The 12,347-nt window shown below is 61.3% G+C and overlaps 7 protein-coding genes across 7 annotated transcripts; 2 read left to right on the top strand and 5 right to left on the bottom strand.

The window, feature by feature from the left end:
* Positions 1-49: 49 nt before the first annotated feature.
* MVES1_003247 (uncharacterized protein) lies at positions 50-1,822 on the bottom strand (the record flags this gene model as incomplete). Its single annotated transcript, XM_056208065.1, has 1 exon — positions 50-1,822. One exon carries the CDS (start codon positions 1,820-1,822, stop codon positions 50-52), a length of 1,773 nt encoding a protein of 590 aa, XP_056064040.1.
* Positions 1,823-1,877: 55 nt separating this feature from the next.
* MVES1_003248 (uncharacterized protein) lies at positions 1,878-2,521 on the bottom strand (the record flags this gene model as incomplete). Its single annotated transcript, XM_056208066.1, has 2 exons — positions 1,878-2,456; positions 2,483-2,521. The coding sequence occupies 2 exons, from the start codon at positions 2,519-2,521 to the stop codon at positions 1,878-1,880; spliced, it is 618 nt and encodes a 205-aa protein (XP_056064041.1).
* A 52-nt stretch (positions 2,522-2,573) lies between these two features.
* On the top strand, positions 2,574-3,986 carry MVES1_003249 (uncharacterized protein; the record flags this gene model as incomplete). The annotated part of the gene is made up of 1 exon (XM_056208067.1): positions 2,574-3,986. The coding sequence occupies one exon, from the start codon at positions 2,574-2,576 to the stop codon at positions 3,984-3,986; it is 1,413 nt and encodes a 470-aa protein (XP_056064042.1).
* A 1-nt stretch (position 3,987) lies between these two features.
* SMC1 (Structural maintenance of chromosomes protein 1) lies at positions 3,988-7,641 on the bottom strand (the record flags this gene model as incomplete). The annotated part of the gene is made up of 1 exon (XM_056208068.1): positions 3,988-7,641. One exon carries the CDS (start codon positions 7,639-7,641, stop codon positions 3,988-3,990), a length of 3,654 nt encoding a protein of 1,217 aa, XP_056064043.1.
* Positions 7,642-7,716: 75 nt separating this feature from the next.
* MVES1_003251 (uncharacterized protein) lies at positions 7,717-9,144 on the bottom strand (the record flags this gene model as incomplete). Its single annotated transcript, XM_056208069.1, has 1 exon — positions 7,717-9,144. The coding sequence occupies one exon, from the start codon at positions 9,142-9,144 to the stop codon at positions 7,717-7,719; it is 1,428 nt and encodes a 475-aa protein (XP_056064044.1).
* Positions 9,145-9,370: 226 nt separating this feature from the next.
* On the bottom strand, positions 9,371-10,327 carry MVES1_003252 (uncharacterized protein; the record flags this gene model as incomplete). Its single annotated transcript, XM_056208070.1, has 1 exon — positions 9,371-10,327. One exon carries the CDS (start codon positions 10,325-10,327, stop codon positions 9,371-9,373), a length of 957 nt encoding a protein of 318 aa, XP_056064045.1.
* A 511-nt stretch (positions 10,328-10,838) lies between these two features.
* MVES1_003253 (uncharacterized protein) lies at positions 10,839-12,285 on the top strand (the record flags this gene model as incomplete). The annotated part of the gene is made up of 2 exons (XM_056208071.1): positions 10,839-10,920; positions 10,946-12,285. 2 exons carry the CDS (start codon positions 10,839-10,841, stop codon positions 12,283-12,285), a joined length of 1,422 nt encoding a protein of 473 aa, XP_056064046.1.
* Between the last annotated feature and the right edge of the window lie 62 nt (positions 12,286-12,347).

Genomic DNA, 12,347 nt, shown 5'->3' on the forward strand with positions numbered 1-12,347 from the left:
CTCCACATGGATCGCGCGAGCATGGCTCTATAGTACAGTACACATCTAGCTACACCTGCTCGATATCGTCGTCGTACACCAACCGCTTCACGGCAACGCGCTCCTTTGTGCGTGGCAGCGGCATGGGGCCGCCAACATTTCCATACGCGTCCAGCAGCGGTTTGTGCTGCAGTGCACTGCGCGGCGGCTTGGAGTGCTGCCGCACAAGTGTGGGGCTCACGACTAGCCGTTTGTCCCATCGCACGCCCCGAGCTTTTCTCTCCGTACACGCTGGCGGAGTGATGTACGCCTCGTCTTCTCCGGCGCCGAGCGCATGCCCGACGCACTCGCCTATCTCGTTCATCTCCGCGACGCACGCCTGTGTCCAATGCAGCGCACGCGTCCGTGTCGCACTATGGAACGCAGCAGAAGGGCTCGCAGGGCGCTCACCATAGATCCGCTGGACGTGTGTGTCGATCTCGACGGTATGCGCCCCGTTCATGCGCGTGTGTTTTGACGTGAGCCGCTGCAGCTCGGTCGCAGACATGGGCGGCGGCGGCGGAATCCTCGGCCGCGGCACGGGCACACGGCGCGGCCGTGTGAGGGTGCGTGAGCGGCCTGGCTCGAGTGCTTCGGCGTGCAGCGCAGATGCAGCGCTGGTTTTTTCCTCCCGCATACGACCCTCCTCCGCAGCCTCCACATCGCCGTGGCTACTCGGCGCTTGCGGCGCGCTCCACTCTGTGTTGGTCGTTGGGCGCAGCGGCGCGCGCGGCCGCGAGATGCGCTGCGCGCGGCCGACGTCTTTGGGCGGCGGCACCGGCGGCTGCTCGTCTTCCTTGTCCACAATTTTCGGCGGATCCCAGACGCGCGAGGCAGGAACGCTGGTGGCGAACTTGACGGGGCGCAGGAGCCGGCTCGCTGATGCGCGGAGCGGCGAGGTGTTGCGCAAAGGCACATGCGCCGCCGCATTTTCTTCCGCAGCCGAAACGCGCGAGGCGCGTGCACGGATCGATTCCACCGCACTCGTCTTGGCACGGTCCCACTGCGCAGAGAGGGACGCCGGCGTGCCTGCGGCGTGCTGTGCGCGAAACACGGGTGCATTGTGCGCCAAGGTCGACGGGGGGCGGTGAGGCGTGGGCTGCGCTGCGCTCAGCGCTGGACTCGCAGGCTTGGCAGGGCTCATCGGGCCCGTGTAAAAGTAGGTATCGTTGGGCTGGTCGTCAACACCAAACACAAAGCGGTCTGTCTGCCGCAGCGGCGGCGAGGAAAACACGTCCATCTCCATCCGTGGTGGCACATGCCGGATCGTCGGTGCTGGACTTTTGGCAGGCGAGAGTGGGCGCTGCAGCTTGGACGAGGCCGCGTCGTGCAGTCCACCCTGGACGGGCGACGGGCGCATGGCTGGGTACGCAGACGCAGGACTTGCATTGGATACATCGCCCAGCGTCTCGCGCAAAAGCACCTTGTGCTCCCAGGCACTGCCTTGTGGCGATTGCGCGCGCGCAACGCCGGGCGAGCCGTACATTTCAAAATCTACGGGCGCGGCGCGCAGGGGTGTGGTGGCGGAGCACAGGCCTGGCCGAACTAGCTCAGCAGCCTGGCGTGCCGCACGCTCCGCATGCTGCGGCGTGCCGAAAAATATAGAGGGCGTGCCTGTCCAGCGAGCGCATGCGTCGTGCTGTGTTGGCAGCGCATCGTGCATGCGGACCGGCCGCTCGCTCTGGACCGGCTTGTGCTTGTGCCGCTTGGGCGATGTCCACGTCGCACACTCCGTGGGCGACGGTGTCCACGCCATGCGCCGCTTCGCGTGCGGCGTCTGTGGGACGTCGAGCGCAAATGACATGGCCTGACGCAGCGGCGCGCAACACTCGCTCGACGCGCCACGCGTGGTCACGTGCTTACATTCGCCGTGCGCGGTTGCGGACGCTGGTAGGCACAAAGGCCGTCGCGCTCGTCTTAAAGTCGCGCAGCTGGGGCGCGGCAGCAAGCGGGGCGGCAAGAGGCAGTTCGTGCTCCGGCTGCTGCGCCGTGTCGTAGCGGACGGGCGCAGCGTGTGCTTCGGCGCGCGCGGGCGCTTTTATGCGGGGCGCTACGGCCGGCAGCGCTGGATGTGGTGCGGCGGCGGGAGGCGGCCCCGATGGCATCGCGATCTCGTCGTCGCTGTCGTCTGTATGAAGCGATGCAACGTGATCGCGCTTGGACGGCATCGCGATCTTGTCGTCGCTGTCGGGCGCGCCGCGCTTTGAGGGCCGCGCAGTCTCGCCGTCGCGGCCTGTCGCGCGTGGCGGCGTTGCGGCTGCATCGCGCGCCTTTTTTGGCCGCACGGCGTACGGGTCAGGACTCGGTGCTGCGGTGAGAAACTCGAAACTCGGGTACATACATCGTTCGCGGTACTGCTCGCCCGGCGGAGGCGCGCCGTACGGATTAAATAGAGGGTGGTAGTGCACACTCCGAGTAGGATCGCTTCCTTCAGGAATCTAGCGTCAGCGAGCCTCTCACGCACGCGCAAGTCTCTCGGCGCACTCTTTTTGCGCCGCGCCATGGTGCGGAAACGGTGGAGATGGCCACGTGCCGTGGGGCAGCGCGGCCTCCTTATGGACGCCTCCGTCGATGCGCTGCGCCGCCTCGACCTGCTTCCGGGCGCCGACGATGCGAGCGTGCAAGAAGGCGCGCGGTACCTATCCGAGCTTGCGCAAATGCCATTAGACGTCATTGCACAGCAGCCCGCACAGCAGCATGCGAGTGCAGCGATGCTCGAGCACCAGCTCGCTGATCTGTGCCTGCGGAATACGTCTACCTTTGCGCAGACACAGAGTGCACTGCATGGCATTCCGCGCTTTGGAGTGCAATGCAAAGACACGCTAGCGTCGGTGCAGGCGCACACTGATCGCATACGCGCCGCAGTCGCGGCTTGGGAGGCGCACGAAAAAAAAATTCTCGCTGCGCGGCACGCGTTTGTGCAGCTGGAAGACACGTACGCATCCACGCTGCAGCATCTGCTTTCGCTCGCCCCTACCATGCGTGCGTGCATTGCACGCGGTCACTACGACGAGGCGCTTGCGCACCTGGCCGACCTTTGTGCCGCACTCGCGCCGATTCCGCTCGACGCGCCGCCCGTGCGAGCACTGCTTGCAGAGGTGCAAAGCACGCTGCACGGCATGCACAAGACGATGCTCAGCAGCCTGTGTGCGCCGCAGACGAAGCTGCCGCAGGCGCGGTGCAGCGCTGCGTACCTTGTCCACATAGCTTCGCTCATGCGCACGCTGCTGCCCGCAAGTCCTTTGGCCATGGAAACAAGCGTGCTTTGCTGCACCTACCTGGACACATCGCTCTCGCACGCCACCCGTGCGCTCGTGCCTGGCTCTGATGCACTGGCGGCGGTGGATGCGTGGTACGACGCGGTGCGGAGTGCGTCGCGCAACGCGCTCTCCCTCTTTCTCGACAACCCCGTGGATGTGCGTGCAAAAGACATGGGCATGCCCATTGCCGCGTTTGCTGCGCGTGCTGCAGATGCGCTGTGTGCGTATGTGCGCCGCACGCTTGCGCAGTGGGCCGCGTCGCTGCACGCCGACTGCAGGTGGAGTGCGTACGAAACGGTGATGGAGCGCATCGCAGCGCTGCACACGACGCTGTGCCGCATCTCGGCGAGCCTTGCGCACGTCGGCCTCGAGCTAGACATGCTCCTCTTTCCCCACCTGGACATGGAGCACGCCGTGTACACCGTGTGGGAAAAGGGACTCGCCGCGACGCTGGCACAGGCGCGCGACGCCCAAGATACCCCTCCGTGCCAAGCAGCGAGCACAGGCCTCGCCGCATCGCTCAACGCCGTACGTCATTTTGCGCCGTACGCTCTGCAGGAGCGCATGCAAAGCGCGCTCGCCGAGCTCCTCGCGTCGGTCGAGGCGCTGTGTGCGTCTGCCGAGGCGCATGCCTACTATACCACTCGGCTCGCGCCGTGGGCGCTGCGGAGCCTCGAAGGCATGTTTATGCATGATAGTCTGCCGTAGTCTATGTTCCATATTGCTCCAAATCCATCGTCACGCTCTTGCTCGAGTTCGCCTCCTGGTTCCGATACACGCCCAGCAGCGCTTGGCTGCGCTCGTACATGGAGGCTTTGAGCGAAATGACGATAAACTGGAGCTGCTCGCTCGCATGTGCGCGGATGTACTCTGCGACACGCACTACATTCTGTGCGTCGAGCGCAGCGTCGACTTCGTCCAGGACAAAGAAAGGCGCGGGGTGGTAGGTATGGATGGCAAACAGGAGCGCAAGTGCGGCCACCGTCTTTTCTCCCCCGGAAAGCTGGTCCATGTCGCGGAAGCGCTTCATGGGGGGCATGGCGTGGTACCGGATCCCAGTGCGGTACGGCTCGTCGGTGTCTTCCAGCGTGAGGTACGCAACGCCGCCCATCGGCGCGGCGCTGCTCCTGGTCAGCTCTTTGTATACCCCGTCGATGCGCTCGGCAATGTGCGTGTATGCATTCATAAACAGCTCGATGCGCCGCTTCTTGAGCGCAACAAACGCTTGGCGCGCGTCGCGCACTTGCTCTCTTGCAGCATCCATATCGCGCTCGCACGCCTTCAAGTCGCGTTCCAGCATGCCGAGGCGGCCGACCGACTTGGCGCCGGGCGCGATGCGCTCCATTTCCTCGCGCACGGCATCCACATTGCTCTGCAGCTCGCGCGCTTTGCCAGAACCACGGTCCGAGCGCTCGGCGTCGGTAAGGCGCGAAAAATCGACCTCGATGCCGTACTCGCGGCAGTGCAGGGCCGTGTCGCGCTCGCGGCGCTCCACGAGCGGCGCGCCAAACTCTTCGTCGAGCGGAACATGCGCCATGTCGCCCGCAAGGAGCGGCACATCAATCGCCTCGAGGCGGCACCGCCGGTAAAGTGCGGTGCGCTCCGCGTCGAGCTGCTCGATCTCGTCGTTGCGGTCTGCGACCTGCTTGCGGTGTGCATCCATCTCTCTGGACGCGGCAAGCAGCGCTTTGCGCTTGTCCTGCAGTGCTGCGGTGGCCGCTTGGTATGCGTCGCGCAGGCGCTCAAACGAGGCTTGCACGTCGTCGCGCGCCGCGTTGGACGCGGCCATCGCAGCGTCAAATGCACCGATCTCTGTCTCGAGGCGCGGAATACGCTGCGTCTCCTTGTCGATGGCCGCCTGTAGGAATGCAAGGCGCTCGGCGGTGCTATCGAGCTGCTGCACAGCAAAGGTTCGCTGGTGGCCGAGGCGCGCGAGCTGGCGCTCGTGCTGCTGTGCGGCGTGCGTGCGCGCTTGGAAAAGGTGCAGCTGCTGCGCCTCGTACGCGCGCACATTCTCCACGCCAATCCGCGCACAAAACTCGCCAAAGACGGCGTCGTCGGCTACGTGGATCTGCTGCTCGAGCGCGGCCATCTCGGCCTCGAGCGCCTGCGCCTCTTTTTTTGCCGCGGCGTATGCCGTGCGCTGTGCGCTGCGCTCCGTTTCTAGGGACGCACGCTCCGTTTGCAGCTCTGCCTGGCGGCGCGTCAGGTCTGCCGTCTCCTGGCGCGCCGCGTCGAGCGCGGCTTCGCGCCGCGCGAGTTTCGCAAGCAGCTCCTCCTCGTCCGCAAGCTCGTACTTTTGCTGGTGCAGCGACTTTAGCGCTTGCATGCACCGATCGCGCTCGCGCTGTGCGCCTTCCATCTCGCGCTCGTCCCATCGCTTCGCGCTGTCCTGCATCGAAGGGCCGCCGGTCATCATGCCGTTTTTGTGGATGATGGTGCCTTGGAGCGTCACCGTTTTGATTTTCTTCTCGCCATAGGCCAGCTCGCGCGCGACGTCCAGCGAGTCGCAGATCATGGTGCTTGCGCACGCAAACTGCACCGCACGCTCGATGGCAGGCGCATACTGCACGACGTCGATCGCGAGGCGCGCATGAAGCGACACCGCGCGCAGTCGGTCCTGCACTGGCTTGCTGTGAATCGTGTCAAGGGGGATAAAGGTCGCGCGGCCTGCGCGCTGGTTCCGCAAGTACTCGATGCACTCCATCGCTGTTTTCTCCGTGCCCACCACGACGGCATCGGCGTTGCGCCCCAGCGTCGTGGCCAGCGCAAGCGCATACTTGCGCTGCGTCGGCGTGCACAGATCCAGCAGGCGGCCGTGGACGCCGGGAAAGACGTTGCGCATAGATCGCAGCGCTTCGCGCAGCCGCGTTTCGCGCTCGTGTACGCGCTGGTCCTGGCCCATTTGGAGGAGCTGGTTGTAGCAGGTGACGAGCGCTTCGTTGACGTGTGCTTCGCGCGTGGAGAGCGCTTGTTTTTTGGTGCGCACGGCATCGAGCGAGGCGCGTACGCTTGTGACGCCCTCTTCGAGCGCCGGCGTGCGCTGCTGCAGCGATGCGAGCGACGAGGCAACGCTCGCCGATTGCTGCTCGATCCGGTCCAGTTTGGTCTCGAGCTGCTCCACGCTTTCGCCGCGGTTCTCCAGCGCGACGTGCATTTGCCGCAGTGCGCGCTGGCCTTTTTCCACGGTGCGCCGCTCCTCGGTCACGGAGAGATCGGCGCGTGCTCTGAGGTCGTGGTACGCTTGCAGATCCGCCGCGCTCAGGTGGATGGACTCGACTGAGTCGTTTGCGCGCGCTTCTTCCACCGCGCGCTCGGCCAGCGCAATGTCGGCAGCAAGGCGCGCAAGCGCTTCTTTTTGGCACTGCTCGTCTTTTTGTGCCTGGGCATACAACACGCGGGCCTGCGCGAGCTTCTGCTGTGCGTGCTCGATGCGCTCCAGCAAACGCTCTTTTTCAGGGCGCCGTGCGTCGAGGAGGCGCGCACTGTGCTTCGCTTCTTTTTCCTTCGCCATGATCTGCTGCTGGATGACGCCGGCTTCGGTGCGGGCGGACGCGACGCCATCTTCTCGGTCCTGGACGCGCTTGCGGAGCTGCTCGCCGCGCGAGGCGTGCGCCTCGATCCAGTCTGTGTGGATTTCAATGATCTCGTGAATATGGTACAGGCGCCAGAGAACTTTCTGGACAATGTGGGCGTGCAAGCCCGACTTGAGCTGGTCGAGACGATCGGACGCTTCTTTCTGCTGGCGGTACTGCCGCACCTCAGACATGACGCTCTTGCGCTTGGCAATGAGTGCTGAAGACGCGGCTACGGCGTCGTCGTATGCGCCGCGCGCTTCTTCGAGATCGGCCTCGACGGCGTGTGCGCCACTGACTTGGTCAATGACGTGGCTCAAGTCTTTGGAGCACTGGTTCGCAATGGCCTCGACGTCGCCCTGGAAAACGAGAAAGTTGCGCGCTTTTACAAGGACGTTGAGACGCTCGAGGCGCTCGGCGTACTGCGCATAGGAGACGCCGCGCCCATCGTACTTGTACTCGGAACTGCCGGTGGGCGTAATGATCCGCTGAAATTTGTGCTCGACGCGCTTGGCGTCGAGGATCACTGCAGTGACGCTCGCGCGGCTTGGATCTTGGGAGGACGCTGGCTCAAGAGCTAGATTCGACGCTCGGTACACGAGGTCGCGCAGCTGCGTCGAGCGCAGCTGCGCGCTCCGTATTCCAAGCACAAACGAAATCGCGTCCATCACGTTGCTTTTGCCGCTGCCGTTCGGACCGATCACGGCACTGAAGGCATGGAATGGACCGATCACATGCTTGCCGCGGTAGCTCTTGAAATTGTCGATCTCGAGCACGGACAGCGGCATGGCAACAAGGCTCGCCACAAGCGTCGAGACGCGTCGCGTCAATGTGCTTATAAATTACAGTTGCTTACTAATGTGCTACGCGGCGACCAGCTCGGGCTTGCGCTCGTGGTGGTACACTTTGCGGCGGCGCAGATAGTCAATGTAGACAAACAGGGGAAATGTGAGCGCAATGAGTGCGAGCCATGCCCACAGAATCCCCATGTACTTAAGGATCAGGATGTGCTTTCCCGTGTGGAAGATGATCGACAGGTACATTTGGCGGATGTTGTAAAACGGCATGGCGTACCCATACTTAAAGAACGACACGGAAAGGGGGATGGGCAGGTTGGAAACACTCACGTTCGTGATGATAAATAGGATGAGGAAGAGGCCGATAAACGGCGGGCCAAGTATGGTAATCACCGACTCTAGGCACATGCCACAAACGAGCATGCCGACGTAGCTTACAGACCACCATACCATGACGCCTTCGCCATACGTCGAAAACGTGCGGCCAAAGGGTATACCAAATGGAATGTTGAGCAGTGTGATCATCAACGATATGGGTATGTACGCAAGCACGGGCGTCAAAGTCCGCACAGCGAGCATCGATCGGAACGTGAGATACTTTTGGATGCCTTGGCGTGCAGCAAACAATGCCATGGTTACTTGGAGGGTCATGATGGTCAGGTAGATCAGACCGACAAAGGTAGGTGCAATCGCGACGGGAATGTCCCACGGCGCAAGGTCGTCCACAGTAAATCCAACGGGCTGCGAAAGGGTCTGAGGAGCACGCAGCGCAGCCTGCAAGAGACTGGGCTGCTGGGTCGCCTGCTGGAGAAACTCGGTGGAGAGGCGCTTGGAGAGTCCGGCAATGGCTTGCTGCAGCACATTTTGGGTGGGAATAAGCACGGTCGACGGGACGGTCGAGTAGCTGCGCGCGGAGCTAATGGTCAGTCGGATCAGCTCGGTACCATCGTAGCTCGCATTGCCTTGCATGCGTGCTGTGGTAAGCCTGTCCGTTGCGCCCTCTGCAATCTCGACCGCGAGCCAGTACGTCTGTTGTGGCTCGATCGTATTCGCCGTCGTGCTACGGTCTTTGTACATGTTGGGATCGCCGAGAACGTAGGTGGGTCGCGGACGCACTGGGCTTTGGTTTGTCTGCAAGAGCGCATCGGTGATCGTCTGCCCAATAATGCCATTGTCGAGGTTCACGACCAGCGCCTCCTGTCGCGTCGAGAAATCATTTTCTTTCCATAGCGAGCCCCAGTAGATGGCCATCATGGCCCACACAACAACCATCATTGAAACGGTGACCATCACTGCGGGTTTCAGGTAGGACACACGCAGGCTTTTGAGCTCTGGATCCCAAAAGCCGTGCGAACACAGCTGCGGCGTGGGCTGCTGTGCAGCGGCATCGCTTTTTTCAGCCTCGTAATAGGCAGAAGAAGGGTTGCTCGTGTCGTGGGGAGCGTTGCTTGGCTCCAGTATATATGCAGGCATTCCTTTCGCTCCTTGCGACATGTTTGTCACCGACAGCTTGTTCCGATTAGTTGATCGCGCCACGGCAGTGGTGTGAGCTTTCGCAGCTTAGTCATACACCTAGTGTACGTTTTTTAGTGTTGGACAACGCGCGTGGCGCTGTCCAGGAAATGCAGCTGCGGGAAGATGGGCATGTGGATGCGAGTTAGTGAATTTAATAATGCGCCGTTGCCCAAAGGCAGTGGCATCAACCCTCTACGGAAGTACTTTACATGCCGGACCCTGCCACCTTAACAGGGCACGGGCCAAATGCGCCGCCAATATGCACGCCGTAATAGATCCCCGTGTGGTGTTCGATACTCGTGCCCCATATCGAGTCTGCGCCGTGCACATTCTCCTGCCCGGGGTAAAACTTGTACTCGAGCGAGTTCGCAGGGTTCGTCCAAATCTGGCCGGATGGGTGCTGGTACCCAGCCTCGCGCGGAGGGAGATGCACAACAATATCGTCGCCATTTGCAGTGTAGTACAGCGTCCCTTTGAGCTGATCGTCCACCGAGTTCGCCCATGGGACATTACCGAGTCGTGGAAGACCAAATACTATCAGTTTGTAGACGCCGTGCTTGAGTGCAAACTGGAAATGCATTCCGGCAAACACCGACAGCGCTGCGCCGTAGGAAAGGCCCGTGAACGAGACACGCGTATCGTTGAATCTTTCTTGGTACTCGGGAATCTTTTTGTCCAGAATCGGCGCCACGCGCTGGAACGCTTTCTGGAACCCATCGTAGACCTTGGTGCCTTGGCGCAAGCCTGGGAACAAGGCGTTGTCAGGATCGACGAGGAACAAGTCTCCAGCCGCCGCCAGTGAGCCAAGACTGAGCGGCTGCATTCCTGCCCACGAGACGGTGATTCCAAAATCCTTGGAATGGTAGATATGCATGCGCTGGTTTGCGTTGTCGTTGCCGTGTGTATACAGGAGCGTTGCATTGTTCGCAATCGCAAGCGTCGAGTTTGCCTTTTCAGCACAGTTGGAGCCCTGTGCAAGGTATCCCATCAGCTGGTACGTCTCGAGCGATTCAGGCGCATCCTGGGGCGAGGCGTCCGACGAAGGCGCAGCGGAAAATTTGTTTTCCGGCGGAACAGGATCGACTTCGGCTGCAAGCACCGCATGCAAAAGCGCAATTGCGCCAAACAGACAGAAGAGTGTGTAGCGGAGAAGAATGGACATGTGCTGCGCAAAGACGATGCCCTGCGGCCATCTATTAATGGTCCCCCGGACCTTACTCGGTGTCAGTGCATGCCCAAGGTGTCACTCTGGACGCGCCAATCGCGCGAAGCATGCGTCACGTGCAGCCAATGACGTGCATCGGATAACTCGCCCGCTTGGAGGCTGCGCGCAGCGCAGCGTCGGCAAGCGCGAATCGAAGCGGGCGCGAATGAGAAAAGCAGGAGAGCCGATCGCGTGCCTGTTGGCCGCTAGTGTGCAGCCAGTTACGTAGGGACGCAGTGTGACGCGGTACGACGCGACGACGCGGTACGACGCGATACGACGCGGTACGACGCGATACGACGCGATACGACAAAGACAGTAGACGTAGGCAGATAGGAAATGCGTGTGATACAGATAAGACACCAGAAAACTACAAACGAGTTTGTCCTTGCAAAAGCCAATCCCGATTTGCTACATTGTGTCAGCAACGGATGCGTGTTTCCCTCTTATCACAACCTACCCTACTACCATGCTACGTTTTCTCGCGCTGAGCCTCGGCATCGCCGTGGCCCTCGCCAGCACCGCCGCGTTTTCTTCCGACCGAGCACAGTGTACGTATTACTCTACTAACGCCAGCATTCCTTGTCGATAAGCACCTTTCCGGAATTCCCTTTGTGCTCCCCCACTCTTGGGCCGGAACACTGCCCGTGAGCGATGCTAAAAACGACTCGCAAAAGCTTTTCTTTTGGCTGTGGGAGCCTGCAGGCGACCAAGGCCATGACGATGTAGTCGTTTGGTTAAACGGCGGCCCCGGCTGTTCGTCCTTGGAAGGCCTCCTTCAAGAAAACGGCCCCATTTCGGTGGGTGGAGAGGCCGATGCGGTCACGGTCAAGCCCAATCCATACAGCTGGACCAACCTGTCGCATGTTGTCTGGATCGAGAGCCCTGTGGGCGTGGGCTTCACCGAGGGCACGCCGTCGATCGACAGCGAGCGTGGGCAGGCCAAGCAAATGTACGGGTTCCTGCAGCAGTTCTTTGCTACCTTTACCGAGCTGCAAGGCAAGCGTCTGTGGCTCACCGGCGAGAGCTATGCTGGGAAGTACATTCCTTACATTGCCGACGAAATCTACCGCCACGACCAAAACGCGAGTGGCATCAACCTGCAAGGCATTGCCATCAACGACCCGAGCTTTACCACCGACTTTCTCGGCGAAGAAGCGCCCGTGTACCAGTTTATAAAGCACCACCGCGACGTGATGCAACTGAACGACACGGCGCTGAAGCTGGTGCATAACGTTGCCAAGAAGCAGGGCGTGGCTACGTATGTCGAAGACAACTTGCACTACCCGCCGAAGGGCAACATTTACAAACCTGCGCAGTGGAACAGCAGCCTGTCTGTGTTTGACGCTGCGAGCCGCGTTGCCAGCAAGACCAAGTGCTTCAACCTCTACAACATTAAGCCAGACTGCGGTTCCGTGACCGATGCTTTGGGAATGCCACTCGACACACAAGTAGCATCGAAGCACAACTTTTTGAATGCACACCCCGACCTGAAAAAGGCGCTGCATGTGAATGTGAGCAAGGCATGGCTAGAGTGCACAGATTCCAGTGTGTTTCTGGGAAAGCACGGCGATACGTCTGCGCCGCCGGACAGGACTGTGCTCCCTGGCGTGATTGAGAAGAACGTGCGGACGGTGATCCAGCATGGGACGTACGATATGGTGTTGATTGCGAATGGATCGGCACTGGCGATCCAAAATATGACGTGGAACGGCAAGATGGGCTTCCAGACGAAGCCCAGCACGCCGCTCAAGGTCGATGGGAAGACCGCCGGCGTGTTTGCAAAGGAGCGCGGACTGACGTTTGTCCAGGTGGCCCAGTCCGGCCACATGATCCCGCAATTCAAGCCGGAAGCGGCGTTCAAGTTGCAGCAGTACTTGCTCGGCCAAGTCTCGGAGAAGGAGCTGCAAGAGTAGGTATGACAAAAATTCAGGGATGAGGCCTGTAGCTAGACATTTTAGATAGTACGACCACAGCT

The sequence above is a fragment of the Malassezia vespertilionis genome, chromosome 6 (genome assembly GCF_029542925.1).
Source record: "Malassezia vespertilionis chromosome 6, complete sequence".
Classification (NCBI taxonomy): Eukaryota; Fungi; Basidiomycota; class Malasseziomycetes; order Malasseziales; family Malasseziaceae; genus Malassezia; species Malassezia vespertilionis.